The 23,914-nt window shown below is 36.5% G+C and overlaps 3 protein-coding genes across 5 annotated transcripts in view; 1 reads left to right on the top strand and 2 right to left on the bottom strand.

Moving 5' to 3' along the window:
* LOC116732539 (uncharacterized) overlaps nt 1–4,106 on the bottom strand; it is a 30,109-nt gene extending 26,003 nt beyond the window's left edge. For 2 of the 3 annotated variants that reach the window (XM_032582782.1, XM_032582783.1), the window contains exon 1: nt 3,870–4,009. In XM_032582782.1, the coding sequence (XP_032438673.1) occupies nt 3,870–4,009 (140 nt within the window). Of the gene's footprint in view, nt 1–3,869 lie in introns of all 3 variants that reach the window. The other variant, XM_032582780.1, reaches the window with a different exon arrangement.
* Nucleotides 4,107–5,772: 1,666 nt separating this feature from the next.
* LOC116732542 (type I phosphatidylinositol 4,5-bisphosphate 4-phosphatase-B-like) lies at nt 5,773–14,195 on the bottom strand. Its single transcript, XM_032582788.1, has 7 exons — nt 13,912–14,195; nt 12,115–12,296; nt 11,111–11,217; nt 9,899–10,010; nt 9,763–9,815; nt 9,553–9,643; nt 5,773–8,623 (listed from the first exon to the last, which is right to left on the bottom strand). Exons 1-7 carry the CDS (start codon nt 14,003–14,005, stop codon nt 8,480–8,482), a joined length of 783 nt encoding a protein of 260 aa, XP_032438679.1. The 5' UTR covers nt 14,006–14,195; the 3' UTR covers nt 5,773–8,479.
* Nucleotides 14,196–18,521: 4,326 nt separating this feature from the next.
* On the top strand, nt 18,522–23,893 carry LOC116733230 (serine/arginine repetitive matrix protein 2-like). Its single transcript, XM_032584011.1, has 6 exons — nt 18,522–20,938; nt 21,123–21,184; nt 21,433–21,462; nt 21,571–22,727; nt 22,853–23,094; nt 23,837–23,893. The coding sequence occupies exons 1-6, from the start codon at nt 18,614–18,616 to the stop codon at nt 23,891–23,893; spliced, it is 3,873 nt and encodes a 1,290-aa protein (XP_032439902.1). The 5' UTR covers nt 18,522–18,613.
* The last annotated feature ends 21 nt before the right edge of the window (nt 23,894–23,914 follow it).

Here is a 23,914-nt window from a genome sequence, read left to right as displayed (position 1 = left end):
GATTTTTTTTTTTTTTTTTATTATTCCAAAAGATGTTGACGAATATAAAAGCTTGCAGGGTTTTCAACGTCTAACTAAAAGGCTCTGTCAGAAATCTGTGGCTTTAAACTATGAGGTCCTGTCCGGTTTGATCACACTGAACAATCTGATTCTGGTTGACCTAGAAACTTTTTCACAACCGGTTGAACAAATGGACTCCGACGCAAAGTGACCAGCTAATCGGAGCGTCACTGAACTCAAACTCTGAAGGCAGTCAGGATATTCTTGTGTGAATTTACAGTGAAGTAGTATATTCACTCCCTTATAGTTGTCCACACTTTGTGACTCAGCAACCACAAAACTCTGTGTTTTTTATTGCAATTAAATGTAGAAAACTAATAAAGTGGTAGTTGTGAAGAGAAAGTAAAAAAATGCAAATAATACAAAATCTTACCAAGTATTTTCAGTCTATTTTCTAGTGCAAACACCTTAGTGAATTTCAAATAAGACAAAACTAACCAATAAGTAACCTTTCAGAAAGATAGAGGAAGTATGTAAAGTCAATAATTCCTTAATATTTATTTTAAAAAATACTAGTTCCACTGGCAGATTATTTCACTTGTCTTATTGTATAAATATGTCTTGCTGAACACTCACCCCAAACAAACAGTATATATAAATATTTCACTCTAATTTTATTCTATAAAACATACAGTGATTTTTTATTTTATTTTAATGTAACTACATTTATCTGGTAGGGACAATGCACATTAATTGGAATTTCTATAAATGCGTTAAAAATAGCTACGATGTTGTTTTTTTATCTGCTGTCCCTGGACAATGTTCAATTTGTCCTGCTAAAACAAACAAAGGTTATACGACTTCACACAAATTTAGTCAAAAACACAAGAAATTCAATCAATACAAACAATAAGCACAAAACAAGAAAACTAGAACACAATTATCATAGAAAGTATTCAATGTAATTAAAACTAATAAATTATATTTAACAATAATAATGATAATTAACTAAATAAATGTATTCTTTAAAAATATTTTATTTAAAAGTTATATTGCATTATTTAATGAGACATTTAATGGTACATTTATTTAGTTAATTTTCACCCCACATCCACCTCTGGACCCCCCATTTGGCATCTCACGACCCAGCCGGGGACTGTGACCCTCATTTTGGGAACCCCTGTGTTAAAGTAGGCTTTTTCAATACAATTACTGCCTAAAAGCGAGCAAAAAAGATGCCCAAAGATTAACCACAAAATGAAAAACACTCCCTCTCACTTGATCATTTTTATTTAAATGTAGCTAGCTACGGCTAGCTACATTTAAATAAAAATGGACGAAATCTGCCTCCGCCATTTCCGCCTCCTCGGCCGCGTAGAGATTATTATTAGGCTGTGATAATGTTGTCAGATAAAGATAAAAAAAATCAGTCAGCTGACCAGAAACATTCCTCCGGCTCTCATGATGCATGATGCTAAACTTAAACCAGTGTAACCAGTAACATCAGCCAGACTGAGCGAGGCTCGCCAGGAACGCCATGCTAAGGTGCTAACGGTCGACAGGTGGGAAACAGGACTCCCTTAAACAATGGTGTGAACTGCAGGACAAAGTCCGGCTAGATTAAGGTATAAAAACCGATAAAGTAAGTTGTTCAGTGACAGGAAAGTAGAAAATGGAGGAAAGGGAGCAGCTGAATTTACCGTTACATCTGCTGAGCCGCAGCGCTACGAGTGAGAAACTCTATAAAAACTTTTACGAGGTGATTTGGTCATATGGCGCGAAGGCTAAATGTGGGCCAAAGCCGTTTCAAAGTCACGGAGTTTTAAATCTGAAGGAGCCGTTAGTATGGAGTGAAAATAGTGTCAAAACAACGGAGCATTAGACAAAAACAAAATATGGAAATTTCACAAAATATTGTAGAAATTTCTGAGCTTCAAAAGTTGAATTTTTTTTTTAGTTTTTTAGAATAAGCTGAAAAATTTCCCAGAAAAAAAAACAACGTGGAGACATGACTTCAAAAGCATAAAATTTGCTGGACAAAACTGAAATGTTTAGATTAATATCAGGAAGTATTTTTTAGAACAAATATGAAAATGTCTGAGTTTCAAAAGTCGAGAATTTGCTAGAAAAATTAAGAAATGTTGAGATGAATAGAAATTTTAAACAAAAATAAAGAGAACATTTCTGAGTTTGAAATGTTTAAAATTTGCCAGAGAAAAACTTTAATCTCAAAAAAGGTTTTGAGATTAAATCTATTAATTTGTGAGCTCCAAAAGTCAAGAATTGCCAGAGAAGTTGAAAATGTTGAAAGCTTTGTTGAAATTTTTTGAGGTTAATCCCAAAATACGAGATTTTTTAATTTAATCCTCAACCTTTCAACCTCAGAAATTTTGTTTTTTTTCTAAAAAAAAAAAAAATTCTGAGATTAACCTCAAAATTTTAGATTATTCCTCGCAAATGTTTGATTATTTAAACTCAGAAATTTCCTTTTCTTTTTAGTTTAATCTCAAAATTCGAGGGGGGGTTTCTAGCAAATTTTTGGCTTTTCAAGGTCAGAAATTTCCAAGTTTTTTTACTCAAAAATTTCTTAGTTTAATTTTAAAATTTCTAAGTTTTGTGGCAGAAACTTACTCCGTCTTCCATCTAAAATGGCCCTATGGCACCATTGTCCTCAGTGGTGCTATAAACCAATTAAGATACTATTTTCTGTATTTATTGACAACAACAGAGAATTTGATTTTTGGTTTTAGCTAACAGTTTCAGATTTTTAGCAGCTAGGTAGTCCCAGTGATAAATGTCTCTTGATGCCGTCCTTCTGTTGGCCAACAGCACCTTATGCAGCTGGTTTGGCTTCACTGGTTACACTGGTGTAAGTTTAGCACCACGAACAAGCTGCAGTGTCGTTCCTTTGCGTTGGGTGTGAAAATGCAACGTTATCCGTCTGCAGCTGCAGAATCGCGAACCACATCCAGTTACGTCTTTTCATATAGTTTGAGTGAAAACAGAGAATAAATCAGTTAAAAACATCTTTATTGGCCATATTTGTTACAAAGTCGTCTGTAAATGAAATCCAGCATTAATTAATGTAAGTCAGAACATTACTAAGTCCTGTGAGCCTCTGGTTTTCCTCACACTTTCTATTGGAAAATAAAAAGGTTTGTTTTTGTGTTTACTTAACGCTCTCATCCTGTGTGAGCCTAAGGGATAATAATCTGTCCCGCAGTAATAAACGCCTCACTAAACTCTGGGCTGTCTGGAAACCCATTAAGACCTGCTGTAGGACTGATGTCACCAAGGCTTTACAGCTAAACTGAAATTAGCTCTGTGGATAAAAAGCTTTTCTCTGTTTTCCTGACCAAATATCTGTGGGCCAACGGGAATATTTCATTTTATCCAGGAGAGAAAAAAATATTAAAATAGTAAATAAGATGGATGGATGGATGGATGGATGGATGGATGGATGGATGGATGGACGGACGGACAGATAAATGGTTATATCTAATGAACTAAATGACTGAACTGATTCTTCAGGTTTTTCGGTTCCAAACAGGAAACAGTTTTCAGGCGACTCAGAAACGTAAAACTGAAGATCTGCTCTATAGCAACACAATCAATGTTCATTTTTACTCTTCAGATCATTTTAATGAAGGCAGACGTAAACCGTGCTGCTATATTTCTGAGACGTTAGCATTAGCAACATGTTTTATTCAGGAAATGATCAAATCTCATTCTCAGCTCGTTCTGTTGCTGCATTTCTATTTTATTATTAACCGTTTATTATTTCTCAGTTTACCTGTTCTCTAAATCATGACACCAGCAGTAATCTACTTTAGTAAAACAAGCATTCCAGCAGACTCTTCATCTCTCACCTTTGTGGATGATTGCTGACGTTGCCGTTGGTTGAAGCAACGTTACCGTTTCTGGCGTTGAAGCTCTGGATTTTCTTTCTGCTAATGTTTGAAGTTTTTCTCTCCTGCGGAGATCCGACTGCCTTCTTTTCCTCCAACATGTCCAAAAACAACCAGGGACATTTACCCGAACCAGGATTATTCAAACTCTCTGAGCGTCAACTTATTTCTGCTACTAGCTGCAACAGTCTCTAGTTTTCTTCCAGCCAAAGCAGAGATTTCCCTTTCAGCTCCAGCAATCCCACAATGGTTCAGGAAAACAAGGATATTTCCTTTAAGACAAAGATAATTTGTGCATCGGTTTAGTCTTTAAATCCCAGATTTAGTCCAAAACAAATCGAGGGAGTCAGACCTACAGAGCGGTCCGAGCCACAAGAAGCAACTGGGAAAAGCGTGCTATACTGGAGTCATCCCAGTGAGGCAGCAGCTGGATGGGGGAGGAGAGTTAGGAGGAGAAACGGGATGGAAACCGAAAGAGAACCAAACAAGAACTCACCAACGTCAAAGACTTATTAAGGAACTTAGATTGATTATTTTGGCGTGGTATATTAGGGCCATTACAGAAAATAAAACTTTAAAAAATCTCTGAAATTTTATAGAAAAAAAAAAGTAAGACATTTTGAGAAAAAATTTGGAAATTTCTGTTTCAAAATGTTCAACGTTTGGACATTTACAGAGTTTTCAAAATTGAAAGTTTTCAAGTTTTTTTCTTGAACATTTCTGGGATTAATCTAAGAAATTCTAAGATTTTGTAGCAAATGTTTGACTTTGGAAACTCAAAATGTATTTTTTTTCCTCATAAATTTCTGAGAGTAATTTAAAGATTTTAGTTGCTTTTTTTAGCAAATGTTTGACTTTTCAGATAGACATTTTGGCAAAAATTCAAACTTTCGAAACTTAAAAACTTTTCACATTTTTTCCTCAAACAATCTCAACATTTTCCAGTTTTTTCTAGCAAATCTTCAGCTTTTCAAAATCTGAAATTTTCCTGTTTTTGCTTGAAATTGTCAGATTAAGCTCTAAATTTGTGAGTTTTCTTTTTAGCGGAAATGTACTTCTTTTTTCTTTTTTTACAATCCTATGGCCCCAGTGCTTACAAAACAACACAGCCATGTTTTGGCGATACATTAATGTTTTTTTTTGTCTGGAAAATTACCCGTTTCCAAAACCTTTAAAACGTAACGTGCCGTTACCTAGCAACCCCAGAAAATGCCAGGCAGTTACCTAGCAACTCAAACAGAGCTTCAGGACTCGGCGTGGTCAGTGTTTTTCAAGGGGCTATGCAATAAAATAATGAAATTAAAAAAAATAGAAAACAAACAAATGGAGCAATATTATAAATACGAAGTGGAGGTGCAGGTTGCAGCTTCAGATCTTATTTCTTCCTCGCTGCTGACCTCTTGTGGTTACAAGAAGTAAAACTCTGATGTTAATGGTTTTTGCCACTTTTTATTTACAGTAAGACGATATTAGTAAATATAAACAACCTCCTGCATGGACTGAAATTAATGATTTGATAATATTTGGAGCTTTTGTGTCTTTGCAATAGCACAATTTAAATTGAGTTTGCATAAACTCATTTCTTATCTTCATATTAAAACCTGACAAGCAAATGAGATACCAGCTATATGGTTATATTGTGTTAAATTTACATCAAATACTATAGAAAGTATTTGAAATAGTCAGTTTCTTGTCATAAAGTCATACATATTAAAAATAATTTTACTTTTAGGCCTCATTTTCCATACAATATCTTAAATATAGTTTATATGCTAAATGTATTCTTATTCTGCTCATCATTTTCATTTAGAAATATATACTTTCTGGATTTAAAAAATAATAATAAATGACATTGAGCCAAGGAGTTTGTTAAAGGTATTACTTTGTTTCACAATATACAAAATAAAGCATCCAGCCACCAAAACTACAGTGAGAGAACCAGACAGGAGTAGTACTTCAGTACAATGTAGTGCAACGTCACAGTCAGCAGGTACATACATTAATCAAACACAAGGGGGCAGCAGAAACTCCTGAAATATTTACATTTTCACAGAGACATTAGCACTTAATGTATTTCCACACATTAGATTTAATCAGATTCAGATCAGAGTTTTCTTTCAAGACGAAAGTTGATTTTTATGAATAAACAAAAAATAAAAAATAAAATCACAAATAAATCAGACATGTTCAAAAGTCCCTGTATGAATGCTAACATGCTAATAAACACGAGGTTATAATTAACTTAAAGATTCCCAAAATCATTCACCTATAAACTATTCTTCTTATTTACACATTAAATAAACTGAATTAAGATATTTTTTACACTAAATTGAGCAAAGGCCTTTCATTGGTAACAAAACAAGAACTTACTTTATTCCTTCTAATCTGCAAATAAATCAATTTAAATGATTACATTAAATGAACAATGCCGCTGAAGTGAAACACGTGTTTCTTCGAATGCTTCATATTTTACATTTTCTGTTCATTTAGGCTTCATGAGGTAAAATATTCTTGACATCTTCTTGTTTTTGAAGAAACTATAAATTACTTAAACACATTAAACCTTCATTATCAGTTCAAGTTTGACTATTTCTTTAAAGAAGTCAACTCAGCTTTTAGATAATTTTTTTAATACAACTTCAGATGTTTTTTATTTTAAGCCCCAGTGCTAGACCTCAACTCTGTACCGGACAATAAAAACACGTTAATATCCTGTTAGTGGGATTGATTTAAGCTTCAATTTTAGAGCTTTTTCTATGCCAATTGGTTTCTGTAAGAGCATTTATACTTTAAATTAACTCCCTGCAAAAAGTAAAGCACAAAAACATCAATTTATCATCAATATATATCCATCTGAAGACAAAAGTTTGTATTCGTGTTGGTAAAATTGAAATGATGGCATTTAATAAACTCCTGATCATTCCAGGTTATTTTTATGTCCATTGAAAACATGACAATTCATCAAAACATCAGTAAGTTCCCGTTTTCATTTCATTTTTCCTCGTATTTTCTAATAATCTGGCAGAACAAAAATGCCGATTCATCCAGAAGATAAAATAACCAATCAGAGATGAATCTCTCTACTTTTACTACTCTGGGCCACAAAGCAGGCCCAACAGGTTTAAAGTTTCTTCAGGTGATCCGAGTTAATTAGCATGAACAACTGAGATTTGAGAAGATTTTACCATTTTCTATTTTCACTTAGAGTCAGGATTAGATCCCAGGATTAGAGTTCAAATTAAAAAGAGATAATCCTGAGATGAGAGTTTACTTTTATTTGTGGAAGATGGAAAACTGGGGGGTGGGAACCAATGTGAAACTGATTAACTTCATGATTAATTTCTCCCTAAATCTCATGTAGATTTGATATTTGATGTTATTTTAATGGGTTAATCTGCTTAAAGGAGTGTTTAAATATTCTTTTAAAATGATTGTTACTCAAAAATTTTAATCTCAGAGGTGCAAACCCACCAAAAGTGCAATTATCCAGCATTAATCTACTTTAGAAAATAAATAAAGCTGCAGGAACTTTCATTTAAAATTATGTTTTTACATATTTGTTAAAACTGTCTCCATGTTGAGACATTTTAATATGAGACAAATAATCTGTGAAAAGACAGATTTACCATTGCCGTCTGAAGAAATGCACTAGTTCTGAACAAAAACAACAAATCAGAGTCAGGAAGAGGGTCTTAGCGCTGTTAATCAACCTAGTAAACGAGCTGCTAACTGTTCTAATGGTGGAAAACCAACTTCCTGTTACAGGAAAATGTTTATCCACCATCACTGGTTTCCATGCTAACTAGCTCTGGCATTTACAACAGGCTATGCTAGCTGTGGCATAGCAGAGAGCAAACAGGAGAAGAGCAGCACCACACAGAGGATGATTGACAGCACCAACAGGTTCAACAAATATGTAAAAAAAAATATATTTTGTATAAAAGTTACATACTGCAGCTCTAAAAGGAAAATACAAACATTATATGTTACATTATATGTAAAACTATTACAAATCCAACAGAATAGTTTTTATAGAGAAAGTTTGTGATTTTAAGACACAGTGAGATAAATACTGACTTTTGTAAATAAACGGTCTTCTTACAATGTGATCCTGGAGATTTAAACATAAACCTGGTGAAAAGTTTTTGCTGTGATGTGATTTCATTTGAGAAACCAAAAAGTTAGTTTGTGTTTTCAATGAAGCAGCTTACATAAAAAACTCAAAGACACCTGAAGTTACTTTACTACGATGTTGATCCTGCTTTGTAGTTCAGATTCCTTTCATTTATTTATGTTAATACTTTTTAAACTTGATGATGGCAATAAAATAGAAAATGCTCAACAAAATCTCAGTGTTGTTTTTGGACAACTAGCAGCTTTTATTTCTTTAAACCCAGTATAGCACAAGAAAGATATTTTACTCTAAATTCAGTTAGTTTTCCCTTCCTGTGTCATTTCAAGGTTACCACACCAACTCTCAGATCGTTCACCACTTGTCTTGCGTGCTCCTGATCAGGTACTTGATCTGCGACAGGAACTGACTTCCCTCTTTCAGTTCCTGAACGGTCTCTCTATGTGATGTTGGATACGGGGTCGCTGATCTTAAAACACCTCCAGTACATGGTTCTTATCAAGGTAAAAAAAGCTAACACAATCAGCAGCACCCACGACACGTAGATGCCCTTTGAGTGCTGCGCCGGCTTCCACGTACCAACCTGAACACAAACACACACACATTTGTTCAAGTCCTTTCAGCTTCAGACACACACAAATAAAAACGTTTTCTGAAGCTGTGCTGACTCTGAGGTACTTCCCAGAAGAATCTGATCCTACAAACAAGATCTTTAGTTGTTTGTCAGCATATAATGTAACTTAAATATAGTACATTAAGATCGCAATTGACTGGTGGCATCCAAAAGTTAACATTTTAGCTCATGATGGCATATAAACTGTAGCTGAGTACTTAGTTCATGATGCTAGCATTAATATATTAGCTCACAATAGCATATAATCTGTTGCTAAGTGATTAGTTGGTCATGCCAACATCACCATTTTGACTATTGTTAGCATTTTAGCTCACATTAGCATATAACCTTCAACAAGTACATAGCTAAACATACATTAGCCTTTTTGCTGGATTTAGCATGCAGAACACAGTTAATGTAAGCCAACTTCCTACTATTAGCAAATGTACATAAATTAGCATTTTAGCAAACAAATTTCATTAGCATTTTGAACTAATGAGATTACAAACTCAAAATTACTGAAGAAGATAACGTAAGTTAGCTAACACAGTAGGTTTAGTCAATATGCTAATTGTAGCATTTAGCTCACCTTAAGTTCAACCTAATTATACTGAATGGTTATTCATGTTAGCTAACATCATAGACTTTTAAACTGCAGCAGTTTTTAGTTATCTGTAACAAGTTTGTGCAAGAGGTGAGTTTAGTCCAGAGCAAAAGGCATGTCCTGATTTTAACCAATAATTTTTATTTTATCAACCAAATAAGCTATTTTGTTCTCTTCTTTAGGTTAGTATAAATACCTCAAATTAAAGAAATGCATAATGAGAACTATCAGAATGTTATTGTGTCATAAACAAATCTATCTTTACCAGAACAGTTTAACACAGATAGAAACTCACCAAAAGTCCAGCGGTGGATGCTGCCAGAATAACAAAGAGCAGAAAACACAGCCAGCTCCTCCTCCTCGGGTATTGCCGACCAACTGAAGAACTGATGAATAAATAAGGAAAAGCATTTTATTTTAAAGCAGACCTGATCGGGTCACAAATCAAAGAGACAAATGTATGGATCCGTCTCTCAAAAGTGCAAACAGCTGCAGAAATGCTTACACTTTTCGGCAGTGTGGACATCGGGCCAAAGTCCGGTCTGAAATCTCCGTCCACTGGAAGTGTGGAATAACAAAAAAGGAAAGATCAATACCAGTGACAAAATATGTGCAGCCTGTTGCAGTATTTGACCATTTACCAGGAATGTGTTGGCGCAGTGTCCGCAGATGACCCTGAGTCCAACGGCTTGGTGCCGCGGTTCTGGACTGTCGCTGCCGATGTGGACTGGTCCCAGGTTGATGACGCGCTTACTGCCCAAAAAACATTAAAAAAATAAATAAATTTTAAAAAATCAGGAAACTGCTTACTTAAAACAGCTCATAACATAATCCTCTAACATTTCCAAACAAAACTTCCACTCTGTTTTTTAGAGTTTTCTTCTGTCTGCATATATACAGTCATATTCATTTCTTTGGTTAGCTAGAAATGCTAAGCTATGCACATATGCTAATACTAAGAAGTAGGCTTACATTAACTAAACCTATTATGTATGCTAATGGCAGCTAATAGAAAATAATTGGTTTAAAATGTAACTTTAGCAAAAATGCTAATGCTAGTCTCCATATATACAGTCATATTCATCATACAAGCATTAGCATTTCTGCTAAAGTTGCATTTTAGACCAATTATTCTCTATTAGCTGCAATTAGCATATAGAACAAATGTAGTTAATGTAAGCCTAGTTCTTAGTATTAGCAAATGTGCATAGCTTAGCATTTTTAGCTAACCAATCTTTTAGCATTTTAAACAAATGAGATTACTAAAGATAGATTAAGTAAGTTAACTTGCTAGGTTTAGTCAGCATGCTAATGGCAGCATTTTAGCTAAAGTTATTAGCTATTTCAGTCTAAGTTATGCAGGCTGCTATTAGCATATTGAAAAGTTACTTTAAATGAAAACTAGAAACCTACCTGTTTAGAGTTGCTTTTAAATCATAATAAATGGAAGATTGACCAACAAAATTGATGTTTGATGATCTATGATAACATTCAACAAAATGTAACGTTTTTAGCTTGTTTCACAATTATTGACTTTATGTCTTTATGATGTAAAGAACTTTTAACAAACTTGAATGCATTTGACTATTAAATAGATCAGAATATTAATAAAATTACATTTTGTTTACAAAGTCAAACATTACATAGATTAATTACACAAATTAATATTCTCAAGCTTTTTTTCTGTTAGTTATGATGATTTTCTGCTTACAGGTGGGTTTAATGAAAACTGTGGATTTAATGAAAAGTATGTTTAAAAAGATATTTCTAATCTGACAATAACAATTCTTATTGGAACTCATATTCTAATCTATTTCATAGGACTGCAGATGTTATTTTTTTTCCAGTCTTACCAGTACGGCCTGGGACAGGCGATCTTTTGGGATGTGACTTTGCAGATCAGCAGACAGTTACACGGACAGCGAACGTACTTCTTTCCAACGGGAGCGTTCTTTATCGGCTACAAACAGAAAACAAAAGAAGCTTTAAAACAAATTCAAAACTTTCAGATGAAGTCTATCTCCATATCTGACAAATGCAGATGGCGAAATATTCTGATAAATGTCCGGAACAGCAGGGGAGTCTGAACTTTTTGAAAAAGTTTTACAGGGGTTAAATTATTCAGACCTGAACCTTCAGAGTCACATAAAGACAGTTACAAAGTCGGCCTTCTATCACCTGAAGAACATTTCCAGGATTCAATAAGATCTAGAGAAACTCATCTATGTGTTTATCGTCAGTCGCATTGATTACTGCAGCAATGTCTTCACAGGTCTACCTAAAAACTCAATCAGATCCAGTACGCTGCTGCTGGAGTTCTGACTAAAACCAGGGCGTTAGACCACATCTCCCAGTTCTAAAGTCACTACACTGGCTCCTGTAGCTCAGAGAATAGACTTTAAAATCACTGAATGGCTTAGAACTACAATACATTAAAGATATGATGTCGTCATAGCAACCTTCCAGACCTCTCAGGTTCTGCTCTGCATCGCCAGAACCAGAACCAAACATGGAGAAGCAGCATTCAGCTTCTATGCACCACAAATCTGGAACAAACTTCCAGAAAACTGCAAAACAGCCGAAACACTGAGTTCCTTTAAATCTACACTAAAAACCCACCTGCTTAGAGTTGCTTTTGAACCATAATCAATGAAACATTGATCAACATATTCAATGTTTATTAATGGAAAAATGTAAAGTTTACTGGTTTTCTCAATTGCTAACTGTATGGTGTTTTCTTTAAAACTTTGTGTTTCTGTGATGTAAAGATCTTTGAACTGCCTTGTTGGTGAAATGCGCTGCACAAATAAACTTGACTGACTGATAGATTGATTAAATGAGTCTTTCTTGTTCTTACCGTAGCTTCGTTGCAGATGCTGCACTTCACCACATGCTGATGCGTCTTTCCCTCCACAGAGATGGCCGTCTGACAGACCCGACAGCTGATGACCGGGGCGCTGCTGCTGTCTGGACTGCCCTGGGGCGAATACGGGGGCGGAGCTTCGCTGGGCTCCACAAAGCTGGGGAACGGCACTATACCTGAAGACAGGAAGACGATGAAAAGATTCAAACAAACAACAGAGATACTAATAACAGCAGCTTATAGGTTTAAATAGAGGTTTACATAGAGGCCTTATGTAGGTTTCTTTGTGCAGTGATCAGGCCCAAAGTCGGGTAGTAACTAGTTACATTTACTCAATTACATTTATTTGAGTTGCTTTTTGGAAAAATCTTACTTTTAAGAGTATTTTTACTTCAATGTACTTTTTATTCACCAGACACACGTTTCATACGTTTCTTATTGAAAGAAAATGATCTGGAAAAATTTTCTCTTGCCTGATTTTGTTATTTGTCATTTTAATTATTTTCATTTTGTTCTTTAAAAATACCAAAATTTGCCACATAATTTTAAATTTTAGTCCGTCTAATGATGCCGTTTTCAAATATTACATCACTGATGTACTGATCAGATACTCAATACATGAGTAGACCTTTTACCAAATACTGTTTTACTCTAACTCGAGTAATTTCTTGAACAGCTACTTTGTTCTAGATTCAAACTGTGTTGAAGTACTGCTACTCTAACTTGAGTACGACTTTGAGCTAAAAAATTGTGTCATCTGCAAATTAAAACATCTAGAATGAGTTCACAAACATACAGCTTTAATGACGGCAATAAAAGTGTTGAGGATTCAGGTCAGTAAACAATGACAACTTCACCATCACCATTTTCTTTTATTATCTTTCACTCAATCGTATATTTTACAACATGAATGTCCGTGTGAGTAACCAGGAGAGTCAGCAAAGCTGCCCAAACAACTGAGAGTGAAAGAGGAAATAAAAACACTGAAGTAAGTTTATACATCAGGAACTGGAGAAAATACAAAGAAAACTACAGCTTCAGAGTATATAAACTGTTATAATTGGCATAGTTTTATATTTACTGTTATTTTAACTTCAGAGGAATTTGTAATCAGTAATCAGAGGCATTTGTTTTCCTTGTAAACCAGTCAGATGACTGCCAGTAGACAGCAATAGGTGGAGGAGGGGCAAAACTTTGTTGCTCTTTGCTCCACACAACTGGAGAAAACTGTGGTTCACACAGGAACAATGCTAACCACAAACTTCCAATTTTTAAAACTGGAAGTTTTTAAAATTATGGTATTCCTGGTTCCCATTATCAGATTATTTTTCATTCATTTCACAAGATACTGTGAGAGGAAATGGTAACTAGAGAAAGTTTCATGTTGTAACAGCTTCAAATGACTGCAAAAGTAGAAAATAAATAAAATACGGACTTATAATTAATTTGTAAACATGTTTATATGTTTAAAAAAAGTAAATATAAAATATATGAACGTATTAGCTAATTTATAAACATCTCAAGGCCATTTTACAAACCTAATATTACGTCACTTCACACATGAATACCAAGTAATTTTACACATGTGAAACTTGTCTTAGGTGTGTCTTAATTTCCCAATCGACGTCTTCCACTGTAATCCAAACTCAAAGCTAAAACGGCTAAGCTTGTTTACATTAAAACATTTCCAGGGCTAAACACATATGCAAATGTTTTAGTTATTCTAGAGTGAGTTAGTTAGCATTTATTAACGTAGTTTTAGTGGCTAACAGGAAAGAAATGTGTACGTACTCTGTGGATATCCACCAGAGCCTCTCTGCGGGAAGAAGCCGTTGGTCGCGTACTGCTGCTCGGGCAGCAGCGGTGACCGCTCCTCGTCCGCCATGGCTGACCGCCCCGGACCCAAGTCTGTCAGCACGCCCGCTGAAAAGAGCTCTGGAGCGGCGGGTAATCCTCTGGACCTCGATGAAGAGTCCCAGGGGGTTGGAAATAAAACCACCCTAAAGGTTTGAGTTCACATGACACGGCGAAAATCACCCCACTGAATGCGGAAACGACGCTACAAAAACATTCGTCACATGACAGCGGTTTGAGCCATGGTTGTGAAGGACACAGGGCTCAGCCAATGAAAACACTTGCTGTGTGAAGGTGGGCGGGTCTAAGAACGTCCGACATTTGCGGCATTCAATTTGTACTTGGAAGTCGGATTTTTTAATTTACACGGCAGATAAGTTAACAGAAACAATAATCTCCACGAAGACGGTGGTTTCTCTTCATCTCTGACCTCAGTTATTAATACAAATACTTTTTTAAATGACTTGTTTTAACATCTGTTGGTTTAGCATAGTCAAATTAAATGAAAGCGTAGCATATCACTGTATAAAATGTAGTAATGAAAATATCCGAGGTAATGAAATGCAGCAGATCATGTCGCTTGATTTACACGGATTTATTTGAGAACGATACGCTATTATTGATCATTTTGACACATCTATTATTTTTAACAAGCCTGGGTCATAAGATTCTTATGATATTTTGACCAACAATAATTATTTGTAAAATTATTTTAGTCCACGGTAACGCAATATTAACAGAAATATTAAAAATGAAAAGTTTCCCATAAGATGATTTAATGTTTAATACCTTAAAAGTAATTATTTTTTCTGTTTCCAAAACAGAAAACACTTATTACCAGTTCCAAAAATTAAATGAGACATGTTTAATACCTTGTTAAATGTTATTTTTCAAATAAATGCATTTTGATAGATTAAAACAAGTTCAGTTATTTCTATTTGCATGGTTCGTTGTTTTTCTCTTTGCTCTCCCTCTTTCTACCAATAAACAACTGGATAGCAAAAATCTTCGTTCTGGTACTTTGGTCTCAACAACTCCCTTTTTTTAAAGGACAATTTTGTTTACAGAGACTTCAGTCTCCATCTTATTTGTCGTTTCTGTTGTTTTGTTTATTTATTTTGGATAATTAAAATCACTTCCAGTTTCAGTGTTAGATGTTAATTAGAAATAAAAGTGTGTTGATATTTGAGAACATTATTATTGCATTATTATGCTATTGCCATTATATTACTTGAAAATGGTGTTGAAACGACATTATTATCGTTTATCGTGATAATTTCTGAGACAATTTATCCTCCAGCAAAATTTGTTATCGTGACAGACCTACTTGAAACTGGTAATCATCCCATATCTATTTATCTTCTTAGTTTAACATCAGAGTTGGGGTCGCTCTGCTGTCAAAGAAATACAATTTCACAAATGCAATGTTTCCATTAAATAGGAGACACAATTAAAATTGCATGTGAATAAGTTTGTTCATGCGATAAGCCATAAAAAAACATGCTTTCCATGATCCTCCTTCCATTTTCTGTCTTCTTTGTCTTTCTCACCAGTAGTAACATCCGTTGTTGATCACATGACTCGTGTAATGCGAAAAGTGTTTCCTTGGCAGTTCTGCGAAAAACACGGATTTCAATACGGCCGAAAAACCACCTCAACTCAGCGCAAAATCTTTTTATGGAAAAAGTTCTCCGACATAATTGGAACGCCGTGAACTCGCGTGTGACGTCACTCCTAGTTCCGAATTAACTTTTCCGAGATAAATGGAACGCAGCACCAGCCGTCTGGTTTTTCCCGCGCGCTGAACTCGGATGTAACGCGAACTACGACTTGAGAAAAAAAAAAGGAAAGTAGCCGAAAAGAGAAAAAAATATTCCGCAAATAACAAAATGTTTATTTTTAAAACACAATAACAGACATATTAAGATCATAATGTTTGGATATAGACACATCTCGGAATTATTCACGTTCTAGTTACGCGAACAGTTCGATTTACGTGCGAAATTATATGGTGCCGTTCATTCCTCCATCCAGGAGGGGGCAGTAGGGTCGCGTCGTCATCCATTCAGAATTACCTGGAGAAGAAGAAGAAGAACGGGCTTCTTCAGCGCTCAAAGCAACATCACGCCCCCTGAGTGCAGCGTCTCCATGCTTCTCTCCACGCGAAGTAAAACGCTGCAAACAAAAGGTAAGAAGCTGCAAAAACTTTGTACTAAAAATGCTTATTTGCGGTTTTTGAAGCTTGTGCACGAATGTGTTGACATGTCATCGAGTTTTGCTGTTGTTAAATCAATCATGTACGCCAATAATTGAGTTTTTTCTGGAAAGAATCCTCGAAGTTTGTGAAAAGTTTGCTTTTTAGTCCTGCAAACAGCAGTCGGCAGAAATGTAAGGAGATTTTCCTGCTTACTGACCTGCTTTTTGTGGGATTTTTCACGTCCACAGGAAGATTCAAGTTTTTCTCCAGTTTAAAAAGTGGCTGAAAATCCACATTTTGCAGAAAAGTATTTATTATAAATAACGAAAACTTCTGAAAAGGGATATTAAGTGAAAAACAAAGGAGTGTTAATGTGCACAAGTTTTATATGCATGAAAAATCTGTTGAATTAAAAACCAGGTAAACACAGAAACTATGAGGAGGATTTAATTTTTTTTATTGCATTTAAGAATGATATAAAAATTCAGCAACCGAGTTGAACCGAGTTGCGAATTAGAGTATTTTTAGGATGAAATTCGCACAATATGATAAAATCGAGTAAAAATTTCCGCGTGTTTACACAAACATTAAACAACATCATGATTATTAGTTATTCTCCCTGCTGCAAAACTGAGGCCATCTTCACTACCGTTTGATTAAAGTAAGCAGAGCACTGATATATTGGTTGTTGTGGAGAATTACAACGTTTTCGCAGCTCTGGGCTTTTTAGAGAAACAAAAGGCTAACAAGCTGTTAATTAGTTAGGCTATCTGCTCAGGTAGCTTCCCTGCAGTCATCTTCTTCACTTACATGATGATCGTTGCTTGCTAATTTTTTATTTTTATTTTAAATGCTATATTACCTAAAAATGAAAGCATGTTGGAGCTTTTTAAGTGTCTACATCATTACTTTCTGTGTTTTAGACGTTAGAAAAATGTCTAAATAGCCGAATTTGTGTTTCTTGGGAAAAGGTTGGACACTTCCTGTTAGCCTGTTGACTTACTGTGTGCAGCAAAATGTTGATAGGATAGTGCTGTTTTGGGGGGAAAAAATGGATAAAACTTTGGTCTCACCAATCATTTCTTTGGATTTTCAGTAAAAGAAACAAGCATTAGGCAAAGTACGACATGACATTTGAGTGATTTTGAAGCCATAACGTGTTATATTTTTATTTTTATATGTTTTTCCTCTGATAACCAACACATGCCTTGCATATAAATGTAACACTCTGAATATTGTCTGAATTTAATAAAGGTTTACCCCAGATTTGACCTATAAATTTAACCAAAGGCTCGCAGCAGGGCCAGTAAATCTCCTACTGAGAATCAGAGGCCCTTTTGTCTTAGTGTCTTCAGTCGCTGTTGAGTAATAACTTCTGAGTGCGACTTGCCCCTTATCTGATGGCCCCTACCTACATTGTTTGCAAGCCTGATTTACAGCTTTGCTTTCTGAAAAGGATGTGGAATGTAGTGGGAATGGTAAAAAGTAAAAAATGAATGCATGTTTATTGTGAAATAAATGAGATTATATGCTAAATGTGGTGAGCTTTAAAAGAGATGGAAAAATAAACATAAAAATATAAAGCTAAGTGGAAATTTTAATATTTTTATGACAAAAATGACTAATTCATATAATTCACAAAAATATCAGGAAAGAAAAAAATGTCCAAATCAATTTCTTTCAATGAAAAACCTGTGAATATTTGGTTAAAACATCTTTGTTTTTCATTCAGTTGGTAGAAAGTCCACAAATTTTGCTAGATACTTCATAATAAAATTACTCAATTACAAGTACAGCATATTGAAAATACTCTTAAAAGTTGTTTCTTTTCAGAAGTCACTTGAGTAAATGTAATTGAGTAAATGGAACTAGTTGTTGCCCAACTCTGCCTGTGAGAGGTTTGCCTGACAGACCAGCCCACTAGGTCATGTCTGCATGTTTTCAGTTAACGATCGTCGCCCCACTGTAACCAACTAAACAACTTTCTTACTACATTTAATGATGTTGCAGACAACAAAAAAAATGGTATTGGCCAAAAATTTGCAGGTCAGGTTTTTTAAAGATTGGTAATCATGATCAGCCAGAAAACTGTAACCGGTGCATCTCTAGTTGATACTTTTTTCTTAATAAAATAAATGTAATGTATTTTAATGCAATGTATCTATACGAGTTTCTTATTCTGATTTCACCAGTTTCTGCACTTGTTTCTTTTTAGTAACCTACTTTTTTTGTTTTTGCTGTCTTCAGTTTGGTGCCTCCTGTCTTACCTGCTGAAGGTAAGGTAAAGGACTGCTTCATGGGTCTAAATAGGCTCTTCCAGGGATTTCGAGGACAGACTGCATCCTGCACTGGTTGTTAAAGAACATTGTTCTTGTTGGTGATTGATAGCAGAGCTACCTCACCACATAACTCTCTAGACCTCTGAGAAACATTACCTTCCTTATGTCTTATCTCATGTACAATCCTTTATCGCCTGGGACACAGAATGCCTCCCAGGGGCAAACTGGTCTCTTCAGTGTGAAAACTGAGAGAGCTCCTTGGAGAACAACACCAAACGTTGGACCTGAATCCAGCTTTACCTTCCCTGGAGCGTCTTCTGGGACTCCTACCTCGTCTAAGGAAAGAGAAACGAAGCCATTCTCTTTGCCAATTAGCAACTACAGGCCTGAAAACTATCTGACAAATTCGCAAAGTACCTTCAACATTCCCCTCAGAGAGGAGATCAAACACCAACCTATAGATCAGTGTGCTTTCTTTACCATCACCCAAAAAGAAACCTCATCCATTTCAGCCCCAAAGATGTCAGCTTCATATGGGCATCAACTGTCGAGCACCAGCTGTAGCTCCTACAACTTTATGCCAGACCACAAGAGTACGACCGAAGATTTCTCGAAATTGGCATCAAATGTGTCTGATTATGCCACTCGAGCAGAAGATCAAAGAGTTTCTTCTCAACCCAGTTACTTTGACTGTAATCCACAATTGGCTGGGAACATTTTAGAAAATTACGGACTAGAGAAAGAGGACCTGGACGAACTTCTAAATTACTCTGAAGAGCAGACTACTGCTGAGAACTTGCCCTACCTCTTACAAAGCATTCGCATGAAAAAGGCCACGAGGACTGCACCTGGAGTTCGGTCTAACTCCGACTCTATGACTCGACCCACTGCAAGCACAACAGGAGTAAATGCGGTTAATTTTGGAAAGCCAGGAATATTTCCGGACAATATGTCTTCATCTACTCTTCTTCACCCAGTGAAAATGATTAAAAATGAACAAGCTGCTGCTGGTTCTGCAGAGGTAGATGCCGCAATTGGTAGGAACATTCAGAGGAACTCTTTGCTGATGGATAACTTTCAAACCAGCAGTAAAGAGGGACCACTCCCAACTTTAACTAAAATAAAAAGTGGTGATTTGGGTTCTTCAGGTGACCAGAAAGGTTCTTTTGTTGCTGTGCCGCCTCCAAGAATCAATCAAACTAGACTGCTTCAAACTCAACCGAACCAGGTGAGTGGAATGATTCATTCCATTGGTTTTGGACAAACAGGAACGCCCAATGATAACCCAAAAATGATTATTAAACCAGTTAAACCGTATGACTGTGCATATACTGGAAAATCTATTACAGATGTTGAGAATACATCTGTCAGGAACATTCACAATGTAGCTGGGGTTGGTGGAAAGGATGGCAAAGAAAAACCACAGCTAAGCTTGGCAGAGTTGAAGAACAGCAGTTTGGTTTCTTCATATGACCAGAACGTATCTGCTGCTGGTTTCAACCAACTGAATGTTGCGGCTTTTCCAAAGAGGAATGCAGCTGGAAAACAGGAGACCCAGCAAAACCATATGACGCAGTCAGTTCCCCAACATGAAACCAGATATGCTACATCCAGTGGTGAAAATAAAATTCAAGGGCAAGGATCAAATATTGCAGACTCAACGATGAATCTGCAAGTGTTACAGAAAACCAATATTCAGAAAATTTTGCAGATTCTGAAGGATTTGCAGCCTGGTGTGTCTTCTGCCGCAAAACCGGATTCTCAATCACCTTTCATTCCCAAAATGCCACATATTGAGAATACATCTGTCAGGAACATTCACAGTGTAGCTGGGGTTGGTGGAAAGGATGGCAAAGAAGCACCACAGCTAAGCTTGGCAGAGTTGAAGAACAGCAGTTTGGTTTCTTCATATGACCAGAACGTATCAGCTTCTGCTTTCAACCAACTGAATGTTGCGGCCTTTTCAAAGTGGAATGCAGCTGGAAAACTGGAGACCCAGCAAAACCACACGACGCAGTCAGTTCCCCAACATGAAACCAGATATGCTACATCTAGTGGTGAAAATAAAATTCAAGGGCAAGGATCAAATATTGCAGACTCAACGGTGAATCTGCAAGTGCTACAGAAAACCAATATTCAGAAAATTTTGCAGATTCTAAAGGATTTGCAGCCTGGTGTGTCTTCTGCCGCAAAACCAGGTTCTCAGTCACCTTTCATTCCCAAAATGCCACAAGTCTTGGATGTCGTTCTACCTTCAACAGTTGTACCCAAGAACTCTGCATCTGTCGTTTCTCAGTCTCAGCCAATCATTAAAGCAAATAACAATGCTCAGGTGCCATCTTCTAAACCTCGACCTCCACCTCCAGCCAAGACTGCGTCCTCTAAGGATCTGCCATCCCTTGGTGTGAGGCGTGATTATGCAGCAATTATGCCAGGAAGATTTCCTCACATCTGCTCTTTATGTAACAAAGAATGCCCTCAACTAAAGGTAAGTGTGTATGTTTTTTTTATCACCTCCTCTTTCATAATAGCGATTCCTAACTGCTAGTAACTTAATTATTTCAGTTATCTGTCATGCATTAAATTGAAAATATTTTAAATGTCTCTGCATCTCAATTTGTTTTGCAAACAAAATGTCAACACAAGACTTTATTTGTTGCTGTTTATTTTAGGATTGGGTTACCCACCAGACAAGCAACCAACACCATGCGAACTGCAACCGCCTTCGCAACCAGTTAGTACATTTAGCCGTTTTTAAGAAATATTTAAAGTTTTTGGAAAGGTAAAGGACTGTGTAATGGGTTTTCTGGAGTATTGTTTGTTTTTTATTTACACCTAAGAAATACATTTTAAATATAAATGTTTAATTTTTCTCCTTTAACCTACAATGCTGGTGGGCTTTTGAGACATTATGCTATTTCAGAAAAAGTTTACAGTACCTTTCTTTGAATGTGCTGTTGATTTCTGTTTTTTCTCCCACAGATACCCTCATTGGGATGAGGAAGTGCAAAGGTAATTTCTTTTTCAAATATTTCCAGCAGAAACAAAAACAAGTATTTCTCATTGCCAAGTTTCTTTTTTCAAATGATTGATTTGATTCTTGTTCACTAATTGTTTTAGGGATGCAATTAAAAGTTCTAGGACTTTAACCCGAGCCTCCCTACATTATCGTTCCCGCTCAAACAGCGGCACTTGTTCCAGCTCAGGAGATGGACGCGACAAATCCATCAGCCGTTCACGTTCCCGCTCATACAGTCCACGTCATCGGAGGAGCTCAAGAGATGGAAAGCACAAATACAGCAGTAGATCAGGACATAGCAAAAACAGATCCAGTACTGGCTCCAGTTCCCGTTCGTACAGCCCCATCCGCCATGGCTCAAGAGATAGAAAAAACCACTCCAACGGTAGTTACTCCCAACACAGGCTGCAATACCGCACCTCAAGGTCTAGGTCTCGCTCTTGCTCCCCACGTTATAATCGTTCTGGTTATCGATCACGTTCAAGAAGCTATGAGAAACGGTCCTCACCAAAGAGAATGAATAAGAGATCAATTTCACCAAGAAGGAACCATGAACGACAGTTGTCTCAAGGAAGAAGTTGTGAGCGAAGATCGTCACCAAGAAATGATCCGAAAGAGGGGTCAAAGAGATTCCTTGAGCGCCAGTCTTCCCCAAGAATATCTGATTATAAACGACTGTCACCGAGACAATGGTCACCGAGAAGTAGCTGTGTGAGACAGATGTCCCCAAAAAGAACTGATAAACGATGGTCCCCAACAAGCAATGGTGAGCAACTCTCACCCAGAAGAAGTGGCAACAGAAGACGGTCACCAGTGATGAGCCATGACCAACACTCCTCTAGGTCTAATGACAGGCTGTGGTCACCACAAAGAAGGACAGATGTTAGTACTTATGACAAGCACCGGTCTCCGCCAAGACGGTCCGACGACAAGCACCGGTCTCCGCCAAGACGGTCCGACGACAAGCACCGGTCTCCGCCAAGACGGTCCGACGACAAATATTGGTCACCACCAACGTACCATGATCGACAATCATCCCCAAGAAGGAATGATGATAAAAGATGGTCACCGACAAGAAAATGTGAATCATTCCTTGAAAGAGAGGACCAACAATTCCTGTCAAAGCAGAGTGATGAGGAAGCGTCATGTCTAAGGAGAAACCGCAAGAGACATGCGTCTCCAGAAGGAGAGCCATCCTGTCAGAATAAGAAGTCCAGCAGTGTACGGATCCTGACGAAGCGGCTGCTGGAAAATTCAGGTTTGATGTGGAAACATTGTTGAATCTCTAAAATCAAAGTGTTAGCAATGTCTTTACTTGTAGAGTGTCTCTAGATAGATGCTAATAATAATATGCTAATACTTTCTCATGCATTCTCCTTCTAGCTATCGAGTCTGCCTCAGGACAGTCCAACATCAAAGACGTCATAGATTTAATGGTTCCTGTTTTACTGGCTGAACTTGCAAAGAATCAGGATTCCTCACAGTCATCATTAGGATTGCCCTCACAGGACAAAAGGAGAAAGGTCTTAACACATTCATCAAGTGGAAGACGGTTATCACCATCTTCCACAAAAACATTGTCCAAACTCGAGCAGAAACATGCAAGATCTTCTAAAAAGACCAAGGTTGGTGTGCATCTTTGAGTTCATCAAGCTAAGATATGTTAGCTTCATCGTTCCTACATTTTTGTAGCCTAAAACAATTGCTAAAAATTTGGCTGGGATGCAAATAGTTCAAAATTCAAGGGCTTCAGATTTGGAGTTGACCATATGTATCGTTTTAGATTATTCTACAAGAAATGGATACAATTTGTATTTTTCAACCCTTTATTTTAAAACATAACTTTCCGCTGGTTCAAAAGGAACTAACCTAATTTTGTTTAGTAATACAACCACAAAGGTGGCCAGATAAAATCAAGACTGTTGGACCTGACGGAACAGTTTCCCAATCCTGAAGTGAAGGTACATCAAAACATCCCCAGCAAATGTTAGAAAATTGTGTTTCCACCTGTGTGGAGCTTGTTGTCAACATTAGCAGTAGTGGGATATGGGCGAAATTCATCACAAGCTCATTGTTGAAAAATCTTTGCCTCTGTAAGAAGCTAGATAGGTCCAATAAAAACATCAAGGACAGACTGAAATTATGCAAAAGGTAAAATGATCAACAATGAGAGGCTGGTGCAAACCTCTCAGGTGTGAAGCTTATTGCGTTTAGTGCGAAGATCCAAATGGATCAAATGTAAAAACAAGCAGTTGGCCTTTTCCTAAACCCTCAAAAGAACATTTGCGTCACTCCCAAAACTTCTGAATTTGGCTGTAGATTGTATTTTCACTAATCTGATCCATTTACAATGTGTTATGTTAACAGGACAAGAGGGCCCTCTCCATCACCTCACAACATAGAAGAAAACATCATAAACTGTAAGTTATGATTGAACTTTTTTTC

Source organism: Xiphophorus hellerii, chromosome 14 (assembly GCF_003331165.1).
Source record: "Xiphophorus hellerii strain 12219 chromosome 14, Xiphophorus_hellerii-4.1, whole genome shotgun sequence".
Taxonomy (NCBI): Eukaryota; Metazoa; Chordata; class Actinopteri; order Cyprinodontiformes; family Poeciliidae; genus Xiphophorus; species Xiphophorus hellerii.
Note: the sequence above shows the minus strand (reverse complement) of the source record. Positions and strands in the feature narration are given on the sequence as shown.